Raw genomic sequence first — 23863 nt, 5'->3', positions numbered from 1 at the left:
TGTGTTGTGAATAGAAGTTGCGTTTTCATTCTCGGACATTCATATATTACCCAGCATATAAAGCCGTCAATCCAATAACCCAATCGATTTTCATACTTGATGTGTTTATTCGCTATTTTTGTTGTTGTTTTTGCCTTCAGCTGATAACATCACACGCGATTCGAGTACAAACACCACCCAGACATATTCCGGGTGTCGTTGATGTCACTCTATCCTACAAAAGTAAGCAGTTCTGTAAGGGACAACCCGGCCGATTCGTGTATGTGTGTAAGTATTTTTTGAAGGGAAAAACCATCCAAAGCATTTTTTTTCTTTTCATAAAATTCATAATTTTGACCTCAATTTAGGTGAAAATTCTTTTCTGAAATTCGAAAAAAGTTTAAATTGAAGAAAATCCCATATCAAATCTAAATCATTTGTTCCTCTTCATTTCTCTCTGCAGCTTTAAGCGAACCAACACTTGACTACAATTTCCAACGATTACAAAAGTCCGTACCGCGGCATCCAGGCGATCCCGACAAGCTACCAAAGGAGATTCTACTTAAACGTGCTGCCGACATTGCTGAAGCTCTCTATTCGATGCCACGGTAAGAATTGACTTTTATCAACTGGTTTATAGATATGTCAATCATTACGATCAATCTGTCATTTTGCTTGATTTTTAAACTTGAATCTGAACGAAAACAATAAATATATGTGTCAACTGTTTGTTCAAAGGTCACCAAATAGTTCGAGCACATTCAATTCGTATGCCGGCCAATTGGCGGTGAGTGTTCAAGACAGTAATGCACAGTGGACTGAAGATGATTATCAACGAACACAAACGAGTAGTGTGAGCCCGCGTGGTGGCTATTGCAGTAGTGCATCAACGCCACATTCATCCGGAGGCGGTTCATATGGTGCTGGCAATGGAAATGGATATGCACCAAATATGGGCACCTTATCAGCGTCCTCATCGAGTGTGTTCAATTCGACATCGAGTAAGTATTTCGCTTTTCCACATTGGTCCATTCATTGAAACAGCAAATTCGCTTCGTATTCTTTTCCAACTATGTATATCTCTCGCCCTCTCTATCGAAAGTTGTGCATGATTATCCGCTTTTATTGCATTTGTAACGAAGAGGACTTGTTAATTCCAATTGAATAGTGGCCGAAATGAGTCAATGTTCAGTTCGTAGAAATTTAGCCCTTAGTTTAAGACACTGTTGTATTATTTTGGTTGAATCCCAATGAATAACGGATCTGGGACAAAATTTAATGAATTTTTTCCATTTTTCGTTAATTTTTTTTTTATAGTTCATTTCAGGTAAAGCTTTCTGTTCTTTTTGGTTTAGTTTTTTTTTTTAATACCAATAAAATGTATCCGAATTAACAACCTTTTTGTTACTTGTTACAATGTTAAGGAAAGAGCTCCGTTTCAATTTCAATTGGAAAACGTGATTCAATTGGAATAGTTGAAGAAAATCTGAATTACAGCTGGTGGCAGCAGGCGCAAAATACGAAAGCACCCAAATGCTGAAAGTCTAACTCAGCTCTATATACACTAGTAATGATATTGATTACAACTAGTGGAAAACATGAATTTCAATTAAAGAAATCTTGAAACTTGAAATCGAGAAAAATCTCGATTTTCTATCAAAATTTTCAAAAAAAAAAACTGATAAGTTTTAAGCGAAAACGAGCTCTTTTCTTTACATTGCTAAAATTCGTTGGACAAAATTGCACATCCGTTATAAATATGTAACATCTAAGTGAGATGTTGATTGTTTGTTGAATACTAAAGTTCAAATTAGATAAATTTTTTGTGTTTTGAAGTTGTATGTTTTGTTAGACTACAGATTCGAATTTAACAAAGCTCTAATTCATAAAATCCAATATCTTATTCGCTTATCGCTCAGCTAGTGCCTTTGCACCATTAGTAACCACATCATCAGCTTGGCATCAAGCTTTAGTCCCTGTTCACACATCTACACACCAAACCTGGCATAATCCTTCTGCTACAACAGCAGCCGCTGTTTAAATCTGAAACCACTCCCGACAGAGCCGTTCGACATATATATACATACCACATATACAGACATACAAAACAGAGCCAAAAAACAAATAAAACAAAAGCAACAAGCGACTCTTTCGACTCATCCAACACACCGCTTTCCATTCATTTCTAAAAGTAATGTTAGTAACAATCATTTATTTCTTCAATTTCTAACTAATTTCGAATTTTTGTGTTTTTTAATCTCCTTATAAAGACATGTTTTGTTTCATTTAATATTCAATCAATTGGTTTCGAGTTCATGATTTCAATTTGAGTAATTTGTTGTTGCATTTTGATGTTGGCGCTGGAAGGATTGTAAAGAGATGAAACCAATGTCGAAACTCTCTTTCGATCACCTTTAGCGTCATATGTCAAAACGAAAAACGCAATTTTATATTTTATGCTCGCCCAATTAGATTTTCTTTATTGTTTGCTTGCTCTCGATTCACACCATGTTCCCAATTTTTTTTTCTTCTGTTGTTATTGTTCGAGACACACACACATACACATACACACAAACCAAATTTCATACTCCATCTAATTGTCATGCGCTTTTTTTCGTTTCTTTTTTGAATAACACAGGAGTTAGTGGACTTGTTAGTGGTTTCAATCCTTTTGCCTTGCCCACCTGTAATTCCCAAGGCTATTCAACTAGTCCGTTGGCCACATCATCGAAATAGTATTAACTAAACTTTCAGCCATACGTTTAAACACAGAACGATATGGCCGCATTTTGGTTTGAATACAAAGACACCCACACACACACACACACACACGACGAATTCAAGTGCGAAATTGATTTATACGATGATGAAAACAGAACAAATAAATCGTAATCACACTTGAATCACGTTCAAGCATTGGCTCGACATCGTCATTCAATTTACGTATTGAGACAACTCTTAACAAAACACGCTCACACATACACAACCATATTTAGTAAAATTTTAAAAATGTAAAACCATTTGTCACACTTTAACCGATTCGAAAATCATTTCATACCGGCAATTTCGAAGCGAATCAGTGAAAAGCCTCAGGAATAATGTTCAAAGATCTTTTGAGGTACTCTATCAATTGCTTCACCATCCAATTGTTTCTTATTTATTTGTTTCGACCATTTGTCAGTTCCGTCAAGTAATGATGAATTTGAGAGGCGTATTTCTCAATCACAATACTAATCAAACACAATAAACTTCTTCTTTTTTTTCTAAATTACGTTTTACAATTGTCACTACTTTCGTGTATAAAATCAACTTTTTGTGTGTATATTTCCATATTTCAATACTAGTTTGATCTGAGTCAATTTCGTTGAATAGGCTAGTTCACGTGTGATTTACGGCAAATTCAAGGCAGCCCAATTTCAAACTGGTTTTTCTCTTAAAACTGGTATAAAACAAATGTATACGGCGCTGTTTGTTTGACGGAACTGAACATGTTCGAAGGGTTTTTGAGTCGGTGAAAGGAATACAGATCTGATTTTTAAGTCATTCGATGTATGTGTACTTTTTAATGATATCTAATGAGAGGAAAATTAAAAAACTTTGCATTTTCTTCAATACAAATAGTCCACAGTTTGTGTTGATGACCAATTTTGAACAACACATTTCATTTGCGAAGATATATATGAAGAACTTTTGCGTTACGATAAGATACAATACGATACGATACGAGAAAGAGAAACGTTTTCGATGAAAAAAAGCGATTTCTGAAGGAGAAAACGTTTTTTTTTAACTTTCGAGGCAAAAAACACATTTCTGATCAAGAAACACTACAAAAAAAAGTTCCCGAAAGAATATATTGAATGCAATTTGAAATATTCCGGTCAAATGGCCATGAATGCAGACTGTGGAAACGATAATCAATGTTTGTGGTACTCAAAATTTGAAGAAAAAAAAACTCAATTTGATCTTTCAAAACACAACCATTTTTCTAGGAAAAAAAGAGATGAACTTTTTGTTAAGAAAACAGACAACAAAAATGCATGTAATATTAAAATGTTGTAAGCATCTTATAGAAAGTATACTAACACTGTAATTTAATTGTTGTACTCTTAAGTAAAATTTAAAAACAAACAAAAAAGTCAAGTATATTATGGCACATATTATTATCAAAGTAACAGAAAAGAAGAAGAAGAAGAAGAATAAAAAACAACAACATCGGTAACGTTAAGTTAAGTAAAGGTGCGCGAATTACAGATAAACGGTAGCTGTGCTACCATTCGCTCTCATTGTTCAATTTCAAAACTATTTTACCCTTCCCACGAAACTAAAAAAAAGAAAGAAGATATAACCAATTTTAAAAGAACAATTGAAAAAATAAAAAAATTAACTAATTATGTGAACAATTTGTGTATTAATGCACTTCAATAGACAGTACAAACGAATAAAACTAACGAGTTTTTCAAGCAAGCTATGTCGAAATCGATCACCGTGTGTCAGTTGTCATTTAGAAAGAAAAGAAGAAATAAATGTTCTGTTTGAAAACTTGAATTTACAATTATATAATTGACACAAGTCGTTTCTTTCTCTGTTGCGTCCTACGTGCAAGGTTTCAATTCTCGAAACGTGTGTGGCTCCGCGACCAGAACAGAAAAAATGATGATTTTTCATCTAATTACATAGTGTCACCGTGGCCGGTGACTCATCCTTTAAGTGCAATGGTCTTTTTTCTTTCCTTTTCTTTTAGATATATTTGCAAAACACTTTCACAATTCGTTAATTCGCACCACAAAGTTATTAACTATTTTAAATCGAACGGGAAACTCTCTCAACTCATTGGTTTTGATCGAAACTAAAAACATCATATTGTTTTTTTCGAAGAGCCTGTCATCTTTACATATCATTTCGTTTAAGCGTTTTGAGCACCTTTTGATACGAACACAAATGCTAGTTTTCCTTTTGATGCGGTGTGCAAATCAATACGTATTACTTTTGAGTCAAATTCAAGTGATGATATTTTGGTCCAATATTTTTGACACAATTGAACCACAGAGAATGAATGCCCGATCTAGAGGTTAATCATGATCATATGGTCGACTGAACTTATCGAATTTTATACAAAAGTGAAACTTGAATTCGTTTATCGAAAAAAAAGGAACTTTAAGAAGTGGAATCTTGTTCAGGAAAAAGTCAAAATGTCACCCTTTTTCACCTATTAGTTACAAAGTGTTCGGTTATTCATATGAAATGTTTGATTTTTCGAACACATTGTAAATGATGGATTGAAAAACGTATGGAAAAGTATGTTGTAAAAGCGACATGTTTTCGTGCAAAAATTTCGAACTGCCTTTTTTTCGCATGTAATGGATTCAAGTCCTGCTTTTGCAATCACTTCGATTAAGTGCGATTTCATTTTAAACGGTTCAAGACTATCTTCCTGTGTTTCTCAATCAGTTTGGAGAAATGACCTTTCGCAATCAGTCCGGAGAAATGAGCTTTATCACTATCGACTCATTTCTCCACGGTTTATTCCGAAACAATCCATCAATTGTGAAGGAAAAAGATTTTGATCCATTTCCAAAATTTGATTTTGAAACAAAAACTTGAAAATTATCACGCAACGACGAAATCACATTGGATTTTGTTGAATGAATTTCCCTTTCGCAAACAAAACAAAAAAAATATTCACTAGATTTACGATACACAATAACAACAAAAACCATACCAATTGTATATTTATGCAGTAGATAAATACAACGAATAGAACTTTTCAAGAAATGAATTATTGAAAGTGATTTAAAATTTAGTCATTTAAATGAACAACAACAACATGAAGAAGAAGAAAAAAACATTACACACAAAAAGGAAAATGCAAAATCAATAAAACTTAATTAGATTTCTAATAGTAGATATTTTTTATTCAGATTTCATCCATATCCGCAATTACGCAATAAATCAATTTATGCAATTAAACATTTTGATTGAAATAAAAATTAAGATTAAAACCAAAAAAAAAACATACTTAATGATGGACTTTCGATGTTCTTTTGAGTTGATTTTCTTTTTCAAAATTTGCAGTTTTCAGGTTCAACCATTTTTTTTTCTCTTGTAAATGATCGCATTCAAATGGTAGATTTTAGTGCAGCGAAAAGTATCAAATGAAGACCAGGTAAGTTGTAAATAGAATGGACACTAGACAGCGAAGAAGATCAAAAAGTTCAAGTGAAGAGTCACAAAAAGTTCATTGAAGACATCAATCTGAAGTAAAAAAAAAATTGTCTAGCATAAACGTGAGCAAAAGTCTAAATAAAACGAGACCATCGACATTTCAAGGCAAAAAAAAATCGTCGACAAATTGTTCCTTTCATTTATTCCATCATCATAGTAGCGATGTCGAAGGTCATTTTCGTTCTTGATGTTTCGAAATCGATTTGCAACACCTAAATACCTTCCTTTTCGAAATGCCGTACAAATTGGTCCATGAATTTTCAATTACAATTGTGCAATGTATACACAATTAAAATTAATTAGGACTTATGGTTTGAAAAACGCATGAATAGGCGAGACTTGCATTGACAACAAACACACGCACACCGTAACATGTGTGTGTGTGTGGTGTGGTATGGTGTGGTGATTCGGTTGTCATTTACAATGTCGAAATTGAACGAATGAGTGAAACAAGGTAAATAAACTCGACATTTACCAGATATGCACATGTGCGTTGAATAGAGGCGTACGGTTATTATTGCATTTTGCTCCAATCCACATCGCATTGGCGCAATTAGCATCGCCATAGACACACACAAAGGGGTTGGAGAGATGGCCACAGATTTGAATTCAAATTCAATTCGAAAATTTGATTGTCAGTTGACTGGCGGTTTTATAACTTCGTTAACAACGCAGTGCAGGGGAACGTATGTGTATACATCGTATGAACACTCTTATTGCTACAAGTTTTAGGCATAGCAACGCACGTTTGCCACTCACAACCGATGTGCATATGCCATTTCACAGTTGCCATTCTGAATGTTCTGCCAGAGCGGGGGGATTAAGCACATAGTTTTTTTTTTGCCTTTTCTTTACCTCATCAATATGTCAGACGAATAAATGTAATATATCGACTGCAGACACAGTCACTGAGAGTAAATCAGTTGACGTGATTATGGTTTTTCAATTCATCTTTTAAGTTAGTTCAAAATATTAGAATTTTCGCATTTTTTCAACTTTTCAACGTTTTGGAACTTTTGTATGTGTTGTGTACTAGGAAAACACTGACGAAAATCATTGGACATGTTTGAATTTGTGTTAAAAACTTTTTCTAATTTAATCAACTTCAATTAGCCCAGCATTGTCATATGGCAAAAAAGAGAGGCTACTCCATCCTCTGCGTGGAAATATAATACTAAACTAACGTCGATATCATTGAGTCGACGAATGTTTTGAAATATCAAGAAATGTCACAAATGATAGGAATAAAATCTATTAAATAAAATGACACACACCGATCACTCGGAAGAAAATGATTTTTATTCGATTTGTAGCAATTTTTTCGGGAGTTCATATGGCAACAAACGTAAATTTTCACTTATTACAGACATATGGTTAAATAAAAAGTGAGATCGAGAGAAAAGTAAGTTATTTATTTGTAAATATGTGTTCGAGTCGGAAATCAAAGTATGTCAAGAATTACTTATAACGTGCTGTTTTGTCAGACGTCCATGGTGATACGTGTTTTGAGAAGAAAAAAAATAGAAAATACATCTGAATGCTTTATTTTTCTAGAAAAATTCTTCTCTCTAAAATATCGACTACACATTTGGAACCGAGCAACCAATTCAATGTAATGTTTATAATAAGACTAATTCACTTTATATTGCCTTGTTTTACACACCTTATTGATAAGCGATTAAAGTCTTTGGAAAAATTCGATATCTTGACATGAGGTGAAACTTTTTCGAAAATATCACAACAACATTCACTAGCACTTTCATACAAAACACTTCAAATTATTTGAAATGATATCGGCATAAATGCTTTTTTTCTTCTCAAGCACTTAAACTATTCCATTGCAAATCCGATTAAATACGAAGCGGAAAATGCAATTTTATCAGATCCTTTTGATTTCTTTTTTTTCAACAAACCCACCAATAGATGGATCATATTAATGAAAGCTCGTAAGAAAGTTTCCTTTAGCAACGGTTTTTACGTTGCTCTTGTGGAAATATTTCATGCGGTATGAATCATGTCTTGCGTCAAAACGTACTTCATCAACGGATCTACAGCTTCACTTGATCCAATTCAGTTCGTCAAATTAAAATCCATTCTGTACAAACACACTAAAAGTGCATAGAAACAGCATAACATAATTTAACGCATGGACATGCGTAAATGTAATGAGCAAAGGGTTTTCACTTTCATCAGAACATTTTTCCAAATAAATATCACTTGGTACACAAAGTGTGTGTTTACGTTTAAAGAAATTTGTTCAATAATTTTCGATTTAGTTTATTAGTTCTTGAATTTGTGGGTGCTCTGGCAAAAAAACGTCTTACTAGGTTGTCTGATGATATTGATGAAGTTGATGAGCCTAATCGCACAATGAAGAGATTATTTTAAAGAAGAAAATTTAAAATATTTCATCAAATCCGCTTTCTGTTGAACATTTAAGAGCTTTATAAATTGTAATAAAGAATCAGTTTGAATATTAAATTAGCAGTCTTCACAGCAATCAAATTTGGTCTTTCTATAAATCTTTTTACGCAGAGAAGAACAGAAAAAAATCATTTGTTTTGTAAAAATAAACCAAAATTGAGATATCTAAGAAAAAATTTATTTTCCTCCATACTAATTTTGTCTAAGAAAAAAACAAATTTGTCTTATATATCTAAATTTTTACAAAAAAAAATTGTTTACCAAATATTTCAACCATTTTTCCCTGTGTGTGTTTCAGCATACTTATTCCTGTTTATTTTTCCAGCACATTGATTTTCGGCCACACAAATTATTATTTTTCTTTATCCTTTGAGTGCATTGATTCAGGCCACCAAGTCGATTTAATTTGAATATGATTTAGTCGTGTAACATAATCCATGTTATTCAATTCGTCCGAAAGTCTTGTTTTTCGATATTGAACGCCATCTGTTAGGCAATTTTGCCTATGTGTTAAGCTTTGAAGTAATTTCGTTCAGAGAAATATTTCGATGATTTTCGAAATTTTCTAATGTTCATTTTTCAATTCAATCCTTTTCTAAGCACGATTCATTATCACTTCTCATGGATAAGTTAATGGATTTCCCGTATTTTGCCAAAAAAAAAGAGATTTTATCTGAGCAAAAAAAAACAAAACACGGATTTCTCAATCAAATTTGCAAACGTGATCAATTTCTATGCATCATCAAATTGTGCACATTAGTCATGCTCTAATCATGTTCTGTTGGGAAATTCCATTGCATGAATAAAAATCGGATATCGTTCAAAATTTTAATCGTGTATTGAATGTGCTTAACCAATTATGCACGAGAAGACTTAAAGCAGTAAAACTTTCAAAAACGACAGAGTCCTCTGGTGCTCTGCTTTTGTTCCGAATACCATCAGAGCGGCCAAACTAGATACAAGAGATTTGTCTTGATTCGCATTTTTGTTCAGGTTTTTTATTTCGAATAATTTCTCTGTGATAAAATTCTTCATCATCAAATTCTATTCATATTTCAAACTAATTAACTGGAATAAATTTTGTTGAATGAAAATAAGTGAGACTGCAATTAAAAGCATCTGAATGAATAATTAGCGGTAAATCAGTATGCATTTTAGCAACTGCTCTTATCAATTATGATAAGAAGCGATAAACAAAATTTAAAAACAACTTAAGTAATTCTATTGAAGAATCATTTCTCCAGCGCAGTTGACGTAAATGCTCTTTTAATTGTTCGAATATTAGGATTATTACTCGAAAATTTCCCTAGTCAATTGGTCAAAGGAGGAAAAAAAAATTCATTGCGAAATAGTGAGATGACTGTTTGATACGTTTCACTTTTCGCTGAGTTTTTGAACAACCAATTGTGGGTTGATCATCGGCGTCAGGTTCATTTTTAATGTGCTTGTGTGTGTTTGTTTCGCTTCTCCAATATTTTGGTTGCATTAAATTCAACTTCCATATGCTAAACAATGAATGTAATAGCCTAGCTACGTGTGATAACTTTCATCTCTCAAATGTGGCGCATTCCACGTTTTCAACGCTCACTGATGAATGTGTTGAACGAGGCACAAGCAGCCAAGACCGAAGCGAAAAGATATATCGCGAATGAACACGTCGATGCACCTATACATTTTATTATTATTCTCTCTTGTTGCGGTATCAATAAAAGACAAAAGCAACAATAATCGGTTTTGTTGTTGTGTATTTCAAATATTTTCACAGTTGGTTGTGTGGTGGGTTATTTAGCTCTGCTGCGCGCTCGCTCGGATACACCGCTCGCGTATACTGCTTGTGCCGTTTCTTAACTGGTAACGTGTATGCTTTGTGCAATAGTATGGGTCTTAAAACATGTTTGTCGTTGTTGATGTCAAATATCCATAGACATTTTCAACGAGGTGTTATTACGTGTGTTTTTATTCATGAGTTGAAAGTGGTGTCTATCGGTTCGTTTATACACTGACTGCTCGTAAATGCATCATTAATCTCGACTTGAAGCATTTTTGTTATTCATCTGAATTTTCATCTAAACAGTTTTTTTTTGCTGAAGGAATATTTTCGTTTAAAATTCCATCAGTTCTCAACTCGAAATTTGGGAGGAGAAGAAAGAAAATGTCGGTCAAAGTGATGTGATTAAATGAAAGTGATCGTTTTCTTTTCCTCAGAAAAAGAAAATTTATTTATCTGAACAATAGTTGTGAAATTCCGCCAATTGAAGTGAAATTTGATGTTTTCGTGTTGAAATATTTTCCGATCCAAAAGACAGACCAAGGAAATAGAGCAAAAATTACAAAAAAAACGTTTATTTGAACAGAACGCATATCAACGTCATCTGTGGAACACAATCAATTGTTATTTATTTCGTGGTTGTTGTTGTTGTTGTTCCTCTCTAAAAAAATTTGCTGCACAATTCAACGCCCCAACTAAACGCGACAAAAAGACAGCCAAATATCAAAGCAGCTTGTAGAAAAAAAATTGTGTGATTACTGTTGTTTTAGTTGTTTGGAGCATAAAATTTTTTTTCGATTTGATTTACCTGCGCACATTACATACCATCGTAAGTAGTATTTACTTTCTATTGAAGATTTGTATTCTGGCCGACTAATTTATAAGGTCACTTTTAATTTACTTCACCGATTGTGAAGCGGAGAAATAACAAAAGGCACCAAGCGAAGAGAGAAGCAACAAAAACAGAAATAAAAATACATCAAATTCGAACGAGTTATGCAAATTGTGCGATTTTTTTTCTTCATTCGATGATTATTATTATTTAAATAAAAACAATTTCAACTGTCGCTTTTGTTGGTGTGTAGATTAAATTTATATCTGTTTTTTTTTGTCGTTCGATCATTCGTTTCACAATGAAAAGTTGTAGCGTTTGTTATTTTATTTTCGGCCACCCATCAATTTTTTTTCTTTCTTTCGGTGAATAATATTTTCCAATGCGGTTTAATTTCAATATTTCCAATTTCTCTCGATGTCTCTCTGTCTCTCTCTCCCTCTCTCTCGTAACAACGCGAACAAAAAGCGCAACTAGTCGAATATGCAAAAAGGAAAAATTGATAATATTTATCGTTTTTCTCTCTCCCTTTGCTCTTTCTCTCGCTTCCTCTTTCTCCCTTGCTCTCACTCGGTCTTCCTCTCTAGCTCTCTTGTTATCGCTGTCTTTCACTATCTCTTGCTCGCTTGCTTTCTGGCTATCTTACTCTCTCACTCACCCAAGTCGCTACTTGACAAAAACTTGAAGCGAACATGTTCCATAGAGACAGTCCCGAATTGATAAACAACCATTCAATGCAGATCATTATTGTTTCTTTTCATTTCGTTTCGTTTCATTGAAAATGTTCTTCGAAAACAGCGAACAAAAAAAAAACTGAATTGCATTCGTGAAAGAAACGCGTAAAACAGCAGCAGTAGTCGTTGTGGCCGCAAATTTCGAGTGTGTGTTTTTTTTCCTTCTTCTCTTGTCATTTCATTTAAAAGCCCCAATACACACGTAGTAATGCGACAATACATCCATTATACCAGTCACTGGTTTCCGTCTCTCTTTCCCGCTAGAGGCTTTAGGCGAGTTTGCAGAACGCAAATAACTCTGATAAAATAACAATAATAGTGAATCAAACCTTCAACCGAAAATTTGAACCACTTTTGAAGAATGTTGGAACATTTTTTGACTATAAAATCTGCACAAATTCACTGGTATGCACGTCAAATCTCAAATATCTATGTACATTTAATAATATTCATTAGACTGTAATGTCAAAAAATGTTTCAATATTCAGCGTTATCTACCAAAATCGTTCAAATTTACGGTTGAAGGTTTGATTCACTATTATTTTTATTTTTCATACGTATACACGTAAATTTGACATATCTATGTATATTCAGTAATATTCATTTGTCGTTTACGATGAATATTGTTGAATATAAATGGATATTTCGGAATTACATGCATACCATTGAATTTCTAAGTTATTACTTGATGCGTGCAGATATAAAAGATGAAAAAAATGATTTTCCCCCTGGCTTTCCCGTTTTTAAGAATGGACAATCTCGCTCCAAGATATTGCATACGTTCGAACGAACGAAAAAAAGCTAATCTGTGTGTGTGTGTGTTTTTTTTTACTCTTCGCTCACATCTCAACACGGCCAAAAGAACAAAAGACTAGAAACACAAATTCTGCAAATGGAAGTGGTCATTCCAGTGATTAAAGAGTTGTGTGCGCGCGCGAGTGGCCATACACAATTTCAGAGGGAGACTCGTAAGAAATCACGACAATGCGATCGATATCTATTTATATATATATTAAGTTAGCACGTGTACTGATAGCGGTCTGAAAAGAACGAGACTAGTTGCTCGTTAATGAAATGACGTGCAAAATGTGAGATACATTAACATTTAAAGTCGACCACAGAGCATCGATACAACAAATGGTTGTATAATTTTATGCTACTTAATGAAATCAAAAATTGTACTAAAGAAATTGGGTATTGGACTTGGTTACGACACACACACACACACACACACACACACGGAGAGGGAGAGAGAGAGAGAGACGTGAGCCAAAAAGCACAGAAGCAATCAATTCAACATTTGAATCGAATGACGTGCGACGTTCCAAAATTTTGCGAAACACTCTTTGAAATTTATTTAGAGGGATTATAAATCTTAGCTTGTTTGCACAACATGTTAGCCCGATATCCTCCGCCTGCCACTGCTGCTGTTGTCATCGCCCGAAAAAGGCGCACAATTCTATGGGAGCAGGTAAAGTCGAGTTATCGAAATTAATTGCCCGCTCAATGAGTCTGAATGTCATTTATTCAACAATATTCATGTTTGCGAATAAAATAACAATATTCTCGATATATAGAACCCTTTTTTTCTGCTCTTCAATTCAATACCTGTCTCGCGAGGGAGAGAGAGAGAGAGAGAGCGTTAACGCGCTCGCGCGCAAAAATGTGTATCATCGAGTAACAATAACAACAACAACCGAAGAGAGAGAAAGAGAGAAAAAAAACGGCTCAAGGTAACCGCACGACGTTTAAATGGATGGAAATACCAAACAAGCAAATGTAAAGCTAATGATAACATGTACGACAGACAACGAAAAATTCCAAGAAATTGAAATTAACAAGAGTATATATATGATGGATATTGACTCATTCGCTCAGCAGCGAGTGGCAGCGAGCGCACGGGCCAATATACACACAGTGCTCAACCGATTTATTATTATACATACACACATTTGATCGACGAGTGAGATCTCACGCGTCGTGATCTCTCGCTCTCAAAACACATTCATCGTTGATATATCTTCTTTTATTCAACTTTTTTGCTAGGTGATTGGTGCGCGAGAGCACGATTCATTGTATGCGACCGACTCTACATTTTCTACTGTATAGTTTTTGTTGTTGCTGTTTTTGTCGTTGCATCTCTGAATGGCAGGCTATCTAACGCAATCGAATGAAAAACGAAAAGACAATCAAAATGTGTGTGTGTGTCTCTCTCTTTCTCTCTCCCTCTATCGCTCGGCATTCTATTGCCAAGTGAGGGACACACATGTGTTTCATTGCCCTGTTGAGTAAACGTACGCATGAAATTAAAAGTAAATCGTGTCAGCTGGCATTGCACTGAAATGCAACAGAGATAAAATACTGACCTCAGCGAACAAACATTACCCAAAGACCCAGTATAGACACGCTTATTCAGTTCACACAACACAAACACACTCAGAGAATGCACATGACTCTTTTCAATGGGCTTCAAAGAATTTAATACGTGCAATTTTGTGAATACGGAGATATTTTCCATATCCACTGTGTTGGTACCGAAATTTCTTTTATTTGCGTGTTTTAACTTTTTGTGCTCGCGTAGACTGCCGGGTGTCGCGTAAAATTTACCGCAAAATTCACAATCGGGGAAACCTAACTTTTTATTGCTTTTGAATAGAAAAACTGCAGACTTCGAAAACTGAAGATAAATTTCGAAAGAAAAATTGGCATTTTGACTGTTTTGACGTAACACAAATGAATCAGATGGACAGAAATGAGTCTCGTTGCAGAGAAACCCAATTTGGTTATCTAAACATTGTGGATGATTAATGCAGGTGGAAATGTAAAGTAAATGATCTTTCATTGGTTCCATCATCTTCGACAGCAACCTATGAATTTTTGCATATCTCTCTCTGCCCCCCCCTCCCTCTCTCTCTCGCTCGCTCTCTTTCTCTGTTCCAATCTTAATCATCATCTACAGGTTAAAATAATCGCATATGGGACATCAATTTTTATGCTTCAATTCCGTGGAATTCATTTCGGCACACCACAATTTTCACTAATCAAATTACGAATAGCAAACGCATTTCACATGAGACACACTCTAATCATATTACTGCGAATAAATTGATTTGTTTGCTCACGCGCCAGAAGAGAAAAAAAAAAACGCTGGGCTCTATTGAGTAGGTTTCCATCCCAAAATGTTACGTCTCATATACAGACGGTTGCGGCTAAAGATATTGACGACAAATAATCACCTTCCAGTGTCTAATAAATAAAAGCGACTCAATAATAGTCTGTAATATTTATGTGCTATTTGGTTGTTGTGTGTTTTTTTTAAAGTTTCAATTGCAATTGCAATTGAATGATGTTTCTGTCACATCATGTTGTTGTTGTTGTTGTTTTTTCTGCTACTTTTCTGTGCACACACTTCATCATAATGCAGCTTGATTTGGGTCAGTTTTATATGACATTCCAACAATACAAACATTTGCTGGTTGTTGTTTTGCTTTGATACACTTCGCACATTCACATCATTTCATTTCGGAGAAAAAGTGCATCAAAAGTGGGTAGATAGTGATCATTTGATGATGATGATGATGATGGTGTCCAAAGCTGGAAATTTGAATGTGCGTGTGTTGATTCCACAAGGAAATCAAATTGTCATGCTGCCGTATTGAATCCTGGATCTCGATCAAGTGTTGTTTCCTTTCCAAGTAGCTGCTGGTTTCCATGGAATTATTTAACATTCGATTTTACATAGTTGTACTCAATTAGTTCAGTGCGCAACAAAATGTCTGGTTGTGTGCGCAGAAGAGAGAAAAAAAAACACTGTAAAGCGGCAGTGAATGCAGCCAAACGATTGCTTTGTTGTGAACATGGGCTTTGTGTATGCGCGCACACAAACGCGCACGCACCATGGCACAAGAGACGGAGAGAAAGAGACCAAACACAGCAACAGCAGCAACAGCAGCGAAACTGACAATAAAATGAAGAGAAAAAAAAGCTAAGTATAGCTGTAATATAAGTAAATACCAAACGTTGCAAAAGCAGTAACTTTCTATTCGCCTCTGACGTCAATCGCTTCACCGTCTTCTTTCTTATTATACCAACATTGCCAGCAAGCGAAGCACAAAAAAAAACATGTATTAAAACCAGTCTCGCGCGCGCAGACTCGTAACTGCAATGGAATTCCATGAAATCAATACGAAATGTTGTGAAGTGAACGAGGCGAATGCTGCGGCCGCGCAACGCCAATACTGCCAACAATCAACCGAATGGAAATTTATGTATCGCAATAAACTAGTAATCGTCGAAAAGGCCGATTCAAAGTAACTACTGAAAACGAAACGAAAACCGAATGAACAGAAGAGATAAATGGAATTGGAAAAGAATAAAAACAACAACAACAACAGCGACAGCGTCGACAACGATGGTAAAGAGAAGAAAAAATCGGCGCACCGATTTCATAAACAATAAACCAGCAAAAATATCATAATCAAATTGAGAATAACAAATTCTGCTGTATTTGCTGTGATATGACACCATTTCTATCCAAATGATTGAATTATCTCGAATTGTGTGGCGACGCAAGGGATTAATCTGGCAAATTCAAACATGTTTCGGAGTTGCAGCCAACACTTGCACGATATAGTGTACTTAATCTAAAAAACGTATCATTTCGGACGATGATTACGGTGGAATTTTCGCGAATCACTTGCTCAAAAAAAAATGTATTGAGGCTAAAATGAGATTAATAAAATCTAGTTTACGCTCCTTAATCCCGCGAATCAGTGAAAGGAGACGACTGTCTGACTTTTTTTTCTTCTTCTTCTACTTCATTGCTACTACAGTTACTGTTGTTTGTTACAGTTGCCATTGCAAATGATGTACGGTATTCAGTTGTCGCGTCATCGTGATCAATTTATGATCATGTTTGTGGTGCCATTTTTCACAATGTGTGAACCTGTCTGTCAAAAAATTAGATTTATCCAGATAACAGCAGCCCATTCAGGCTAGGTGTTTGTCGCTTTTTAAATGTGCTATTTAAATCTTTTGTTGTCAGGCTCGACTGATTGTTTGCAGTAGCGAGAGAAAGAGAGAGTGTGTGTGTGTGTGTATGTGCAACGAGCATAAAACACTAGAATAAAATAAGAAGAAAAAAATTGCATCATGAATTTGCGTAAAATGCAATGGGATAAGGCGTCGATAAGGTAAAAGCCATGCAACTTCGTAGAACTACCTAATTATTTATTCAGTCACGCAGTGAATTCTAATTTGCGTGCTGTTACTTTGTGTTTGTTGCACACTATCCACCACTAAATTATCGCGAAAGTAGCGGTATATTGATTGTCCGTTGGATTTTTACTAATTTCATTTTCAACGAAAAATGAATAGAGGAAAAAAATTAATAATAACAAGCGATTTTGTATTCAGGCTCGTGCGCATGTCATATAAAATGAAGCAATACAACACTTCGATGATATCAGATACAACAACAAAAACAACAACAAGAATATGAACACAGAAGCAGCCTACTTGTAAACAAGCAGCAATTAAAATTTAATTCGTCGAATAGTCGAATTGAATGGATGAGTGTGGGATCTCATTCTTGACTTTATGACAAAGCAAAATGCTGACGATTTTTTTTGTTGGTTTTGCTTAAAAGGGATTCCTTTCTTATTGTGTCGTCAATAGACAAGCATAATTAATAATTTTCATTCTTCTGGTTTGGAGTGTGTCTCTTTGAATTATTCAAATGCTCTGAACTCCATTAACGACCGGATAAAATTGGTGTTGGAATGTTACTAAAAAGTCACCGAGCGAAGCGAAAATGTTGAATCGTCGTATTTCCGAAAAAGACCTTCTCAGGTTAGAACAAAAGGCACAACACACAATAGATATGCCCGTATGGTGTGTGAGATACACTTAAGGCAAATATGTGCCTTTAGCCGGTTTTTTTTCTTTTGTCGCTTGATGATCGAGCTGATTTTAACACCCGATTATAATTTGGCTGCCATTTTAACTCATTCATACACACAAACAATCAAATGGTTTGGTTCATGACGTAATCAATCGCTTGAGATCTCCCTCTCCCGCCACAAAACATATGCGACAAATTCATTTGATATTCCCACCAATTAGTTCTGCTTCGACTTCTTCTTATGCTTGACGCAATTATATAAATCAAACGAAGAACCAAATTTAAACCAGATTTCGTTTCTTCTCTCTATCTCTCATCATCTTGAAATGCGTCCCTTCTTTATCTCGACGAAACTGGTATCGGATCAGAATCAAACATCAAAATTATTTAGAGCACTAGAGGCTTCCCACCCAAAGCTTTCGACATATACTAACCGAACGGCACCTTTGAAAGACGATAAAACGACCTATTGCGATAAATAAACAGGCCGCTGTCGTCGTACTCAAAATGACAAATCTTTTGTTTGATCCTATCTGTTTTTTTTTTCTTCTTGTGATGGATCATAAATTTTCCCTTCAGAAATTCCAACATGATTATTTGTCGGTGTTGTATTAATCATAAAAAAAAATATTTATATATTTTTTTCCATTAATGATCATATCTTTCTCATAACCGTCAATTGCGAAGGGAGCGAATAAAACGGCTTCACGCGCACTCAATCGTTCGCTAATTTTGAGTCCACTTTTAAACACTGCGAGTGACGTAGATAGAGTCAATATTCAAAACAATGAGTTGAAAACGATTCCATTATTGGCCATATGCTGCTGCTGCTGCTGCTGCTACGTACATGCCCAGATCTAACATGCAACACTGACTAATCATTTGCGATTTGCATGTAATTCAATCGACATTATCATATTGATATATTCGAATGAGTTGAGAGTGTTAACACGTCGAACGAAGAGGAAAAAAGCAACAAAAAAAAAACGATGACGATTGTAATTGCTGCTCTCGGGAATTCCTACTACGAAATCATGTAAAGCTATGAACGTCATCACGATGGGCTATGACTAAGTGCTTTGTTGTTGCTTTGCTTCTCCACTGTTCGCGCTTCTGTTGTTCATTTCGAAATGAAATAAGCGTCTTTTTTTTTACTCGGTCCAAGTGTGTATCAAACTGAGCCGATCGAATTCGATTAAGTAATACTCTGAATTTATAATTCCATTTACGCTTTTATTTAAAATTCCAACCTATGCTAGGAATATAAAAAATAAATAAATTTCAATAATAACAAATTCAGAGTTTGAACTAATTTAATTTCGATAGGAATTGATTTTGACGTAGTTTTTGTTTTTTCGCTTCTTCTGGCCGGTGGAATGGAACTAGTTAGAGATGTTTGATGATTGAATAAGGTTCAGGAGATATGTATATACATACCAATTCATACAGACAACTCGCAAAAAACATTCGGTAGTAATTAGCAAATTCAAACTTATCTTTTCCAGATGACACTAGTTGGAACGCCAAATGTGATTGAAACAGCCGATTCATCGTACGAAGACTACGCCGATAACTTTGATTTGTCTTTGCTGTCGATGGACAATGAATTTAACTCTTTAGTCAATGGTGAGTAACGTAAACATCATCATGTGATGCGAAATCATTTTCAAAACAATGCGATCCATCAATAAAGAACACGCATTCAATGCGTTTGACCATCGAAAAAAAAAACAACAAACATTCAAATCAACATTTTGTTTATCTTTTTCACTCTTCTGTTGTGTATATTTATAGCGAATGCGCAATCCGATTTCATCCCAACAACGGTATTTGAACGGTGGAATATAAATCAGCAGCAACGAGATAATACAAATTGTTTGATTCAATCGATGCCACAGGAGCATATTCCATTGGTATTCCCACCATCGCCAACACCATCGATCGAACTCTCCACATACAATTGCAACAATATTATTCGACAAGAGCAATCGCCATCCAGCTATAGCCTATATCCACCATCACCGCCCGATTCGAACGGTGCACCATCGCCCATCGGTTGCCATTATATGGATATTAAAATGTCGGATCCAATATTTTCCACCACCACACAAACCGATCTATTCGATGCACCGAAAAAAGACTATCAACTGCTGCGAGAACATCTCCAAGATTTAAGCTTCCAGAAAAAACACAATCTGAAACCATTGCCATTGGAAACACTGTTCGCCGATGACGAATGGGACGTTCAAGATGATATCGAACCAGTTATCTCTTTGGCCTTGGAACAAGCTCGCAAAGACGTCGAACAAACCTGTTTAACATTAAATATTCCATCAGGTATGGTCGAATCAATCAACTTGATTCTTTTGGCATTTTTTTTTTATTTGCTGCCGTTGATGCTGTTGGCTGTGGTTTTTGTACGTACTTAAAGTTAACGTTTTCATTTGTAGATCCACAAGAATGGAGTCGTGATCAAGTACGCGCTTGGCTTCAATACACAATGAAACAATTCAAAATTTCAATTACACAAGACATTGAGAATATCTTCGATGAAGATGGACCACAATTGTCACGATTAAATGAAATCGATTTTGTTAGCCGAATTCCACAGGTAAATTTATACGTTTTTTTTTAAACGAATTTCAGCGATTGATGATGAAAATAAAAAGTTAGGATAAATTAGGCATTCAAAATTTAAACTTCGAAATTTAGGCTTCGAATTTAAGCTTCAGTAATTCAAAAATAGAATAGAAATTTTCAAACAATAAGAACAGAAATGAGGGAAAAAATGATGAAAATTAGAAGAAAAACAAAAAAAATTTCTTAAAGAAAAATATCAAAGACTAATAAAAATGATGTGAATGTGTAGGCGGGCGCAACATTATTCGCTCAATTGGAAATTTGGAAAGCATCTCGATGCTGTTGCTCGGAAACACCTCGTGAAATGCAGCCAGCATCGAATCAGCCAAGTGAAATGTCGCCATGGAATGTATCGCTGGACTGTAATGGAATCGATGACCCAACTGGAACCGGTGAGTATTTTGAAGGGAAAAAAATGCAATTAAACACACGAAATTATTTCGCAAAATGACTAATTCTTGCTTCAAAAAGAGAGAAAAATCGAAAAGTTATTTCACATTCATTTGAGCGCCACATTCGCTAACCTATTCCAATTTCGTTTTTTTTTCAAACCGACAGATAAAAGTAATGAATTGTCATCGGACACATCATTTGACTGGGTTTCACTGCCAATGGAAGCAATGGAAACGGAAACCGAGCAAAAGCCCAATGTAAACACCGAAGTGCAAAGCAAATCGCCGGCCGAATCGTCATCGGGATCGTCATCACCGCAAAAAATTGGTCGACAAGGAAGTGCTCACATTCATTTATGGCAATTTTTAAAAGAATTACTTCAATCGCCCCAAACCTATGGCACTGCCATCCGTTGGTTGGACCGAAGCCGTGGCGTCTTCAAAATTGAAGATTCTGTTCGTGTAGCGCGTCTGTGGGGACGTCGCAAAAATCGGCCAGCTATGAACTATGACAAACTCTCGCGCTCAATTCGACAGTACTACAAAAAAGGTATCATGAAAAAAACGGAACGTTCACAGCGTTTGGTGTATCAATTCTGTGTACCGTACAGCATGTAAAGTGCGCTGTCCATCCGTTTCAATAGCAACAACAAACATTTTATCGTTTAAGTACGTGGGATTTAGGGTTTGGGTTTTGGTTTTTGTTTTTGGTTTTTTCTATAAAATAGTTGAAACATACTATTTATATGTAAGAGATCAGCAAATACTTTTTTTTTATTATTTTGTTTTCTTCACACAGTGAGAAGCAAATTTGTTGTAATTTTCTTTTTGTTTGTGCAAAGAAGGTAATTTCTTTGCTCAAAACATACGACATCAAGGGAGTTAAAAGTGTGTTGGATTGTCATTGAATGAATTTTTTGGTATTAAAAACTTCGACGGTTCACCTTTTTTCACTTGCCTTATCTTTCACGTTTTGTCTCATTTGAAAAAAAAACACATTTCACAAGACATGAAAATAACACATACACACAAAACAAATTCGATCTAAAGAGATGTAAATAGCTGGCGGAATCGAAACGTGCCAGGAATCGCAACATAAAAAAAGGATTGAAAACAATTCATGTTCGATGCCGTGGGTCACATCGATTTCGCTGACAGCGAGAGATGAAATTTCGTTATATTTGCCGATAGTAAATCGATGCACCGTGTCGACCAGTCATCATGAAAGTATATCGTTGACAGTTTCATGGTTTTTATCACAATTGTGATGTTCAATCGATGTATCTGAGTTTTCATGTGGTCGAAACAGAATTTGTGTGCGCAAGCTCAATATTTGACAACCATTTGATTTCATTTCAAATGATTCAGTCAAATCATTCTGTATTTATTCAATCCAATCGGGTGTCGATTTGCTAGTTCGGTGATTTTGGTCCCATATATCTATGATATATTGAGTACGTTCTATGAACATAAAAGCTTAGTATTTAATGTGGTCTAGTTAAGTAAATATATTTTTTTCCATTTAATTTATTTTTTTTTGTTTAGTGAAAGACAAACGCATTGCCTGCTGTGTTTGAGCGTGATTTTGTATATCGCGAAACAACGGACAAAAATTTTCAGCAATCAAAATAAAATATTGATAAATTTCGAAATTTCTTTGAGAATTTCATGATATTACTTGCCAAAATTTAATTACTTGATTTATATGTTGTCATTACACTTGATTTGAGTGACATCGCGACACAAAATCACACACACACACACTCGAGAAAAAAAACACTTGAAAAAATCAATTCAGTTCGCTTCGAACGCGGTTTTTTCGAATTTTATTGAAAAGTCCATGCAGTGCAATATGAAAGAGGATTTATTTTGTTAGTATCTCAGTAAGCATAAGAATTGAAGTAGAAAAATGAGTGCAATTAAATTTGTGCAGAAAAAAATGTGAATGTTATGTCGCACAACAACATATTAATTATTCTGATATTAATTTTCTTGATATTATATTGAATATTATGTGGGTTTTGGGTGCTTTTCTGTTTATCATATATCTTATTAATACTTGTAAGTTATCTGAATTTTGTTTGTTATTGTCATTTCAAACACATCCATGAAAAATGGGTTTTCACACAATAATAATTTATACTAGACCATAAGGATTTACAAATATTTTCAATCAATTTATAAACTATAGTCGTATATTTCGTTCAGTCTTTTGAAAATAAACACGGTGACTTGTCTGATATATTCTCAACACAAATGCACATCGAGTGGATGTTGAATATTCCAGCTGGGGTTCACGTGTGAAATTCCAATTCAATTTCCAATTTGATTGCCACATTGATACAAAAATTTCTCAATTTAATTGCACACGATTTTTGTTCAGCACATTCACAAACGAGCATAATTTCAAAGAATTAGTTAAATTCATTGTCACTTTATGTATTCTTCGATTAAGATTTATAAAATAAACGTTCTTTTGGACAAATTTGATTGATGTTTTCATTTTGGTTCTTCGACTAATTTACCCCGTCTTTATTCTTATACATCTATTTTTGGTTTCGAAATGAGTTTTGAATCAAGCGTTTTAACATTCATAGGATTTCAGAGGAATAATGATGGTACAAGGAGCCAAAATATGGATTTAAACAATCATGGATTGAAAATTGACGGAAAACGCTATACGACGCCTTTCGTTCAGGAAGGCGTTTTTACTGAAAATTGGTTACATCATTGGACTATATTAAATATGATCTTCAATATAATCCTGATTTGGGAAGACTCGGTCGGAAAGAAGGCATGAAAACATAAGAATACCAGTGATGACCAAATGAATCAAATGTGCGGACTAATTCAGTAATCCACAGACATGCAATGGCTACTGGATGACAAATCTACAACACACTCGAGTGCGTGTATTTGCGCGCACATTAACAGTGGCCGTTTGAGCGTTTGCATAACAAATAACTCATT

General features: G+C 34.9%; 2 protein-coding genes across 11 annotated transcripts in view; both read left to right on the top strand.

The window, feature by feature from the left end:
* The window catches only part of LOC129574594 (transcription factor collier), a 38366-nt gene extending 32376 nt beyond the window's left edge, over positions 1–5990 (top strand). For 5 of the 9 annotated variants that reach the window (XR_008688710.1, XR_008688709.1, XR_008688708.1 and 2 more), the window contains 5 exons: positions 141–267; positions 443–587; positions 718–980; positions 1899–2175; positions 2618–5990. Coding sequence is in view for 3 of the 9 variants with exons in the window: in XM_055456793.1 (XP_055312768.1) it covers positions 141–267; positions 443–587; positions 718–980; positions 2618–2715 (633 nt within the window). In the remaining 6 variants the exon portion in view is untranslated. The remainder of the gene's footprint in view (positions 1–140; positions 268–442; positions 588–717; positions 981–1898; positions 2176–2617) is intronic. The other 4 variants (XM_055456793.1, XM_055456792.1, XM_055456791.1 and 1 more) reach the window with 2 other exon arrangements.
* Positions 5991–10578: 4588 nt separating this feature from the next.
* Positions 10579–23378, top strand: LOC129574542 (DNA-binding protein D-ETS-4). Of its 2 annotated transcripts, none has more exons than XM_055456632.1 (6): positions 10579–11222; positions 19367–19487; positions 19656–20198; positions 20312–20472; positions 20731–20893; positions 21060–23378. In XM_055456632.1, exons 2-6 carry the CDS (start codon positions 19367–19369, stop codon positions 21509–21511), a joined length of 1440 nt encoding a protein of 479 aa, XP_055312607.1. In that variant the 5' UTR covers positions 10579–11222; the 3' UTR covers positions 21512–23378. The 2 variants fall into 2 exon arrangements, with proteins under 2 accessions (XP_055312607.1, XP_055312609.1); XM_055456634.1 differs by lacking the exon at positions 10579–11222 and adding an exon at positions 19125–19273.
* The last annotated feature ends 485 nt before the right edge of the window (positions 23379–23863 follow it).

Source organism: Sitodiplosis mosellana, unplaced genomic scaffold (genome assembly GCF_009176505.1).
Source record: "Sitodiplosis mosellana isolate CC-2019 unplaced genomic scaffold, AAFC_SMos_1.0 Smas_scaffold_6165, whole genome shotgun sequence".
NCBI lineage: Eukaryota > Metazoa > Arthropoda > Insecta > Diptera > Cecidomyiidae > Sitodiplosis > Sitodiplosis mosellana.
The sequence above is the reverse complement of the archived record's forward strand: the minus strand, read 5'-3'. Positions and strand labels throughout refer to the sequence as shown.

What these genes read in the sequence shown, in the direction of transcription:
- LOC129574542 (XM_055456632.1), top strand. Translation starts at nt 19,367, where the DNA reads ATGACACTAGTTGGAACGCCAAATGTGATTGAAACAGCCGATTCATCG. An exon ending in TTGTTAGCCGAATTCCACAG is followed by an intron (nt 20,473 to 20,730) that starts GTAAATTTATAC and finishes GTGAATGTGTAG; the next exon opens with GCGGGCGCAACATTATTCGC. An exon ending in CGATGACCCAACTGGAACCG is followed by an intron (nt 20,894 to 21,059) that starts GTGAGTATTTTG and finishes TCAAACCGACAG; the next exon opens with ATAAAAGTAATGAATTGTCA.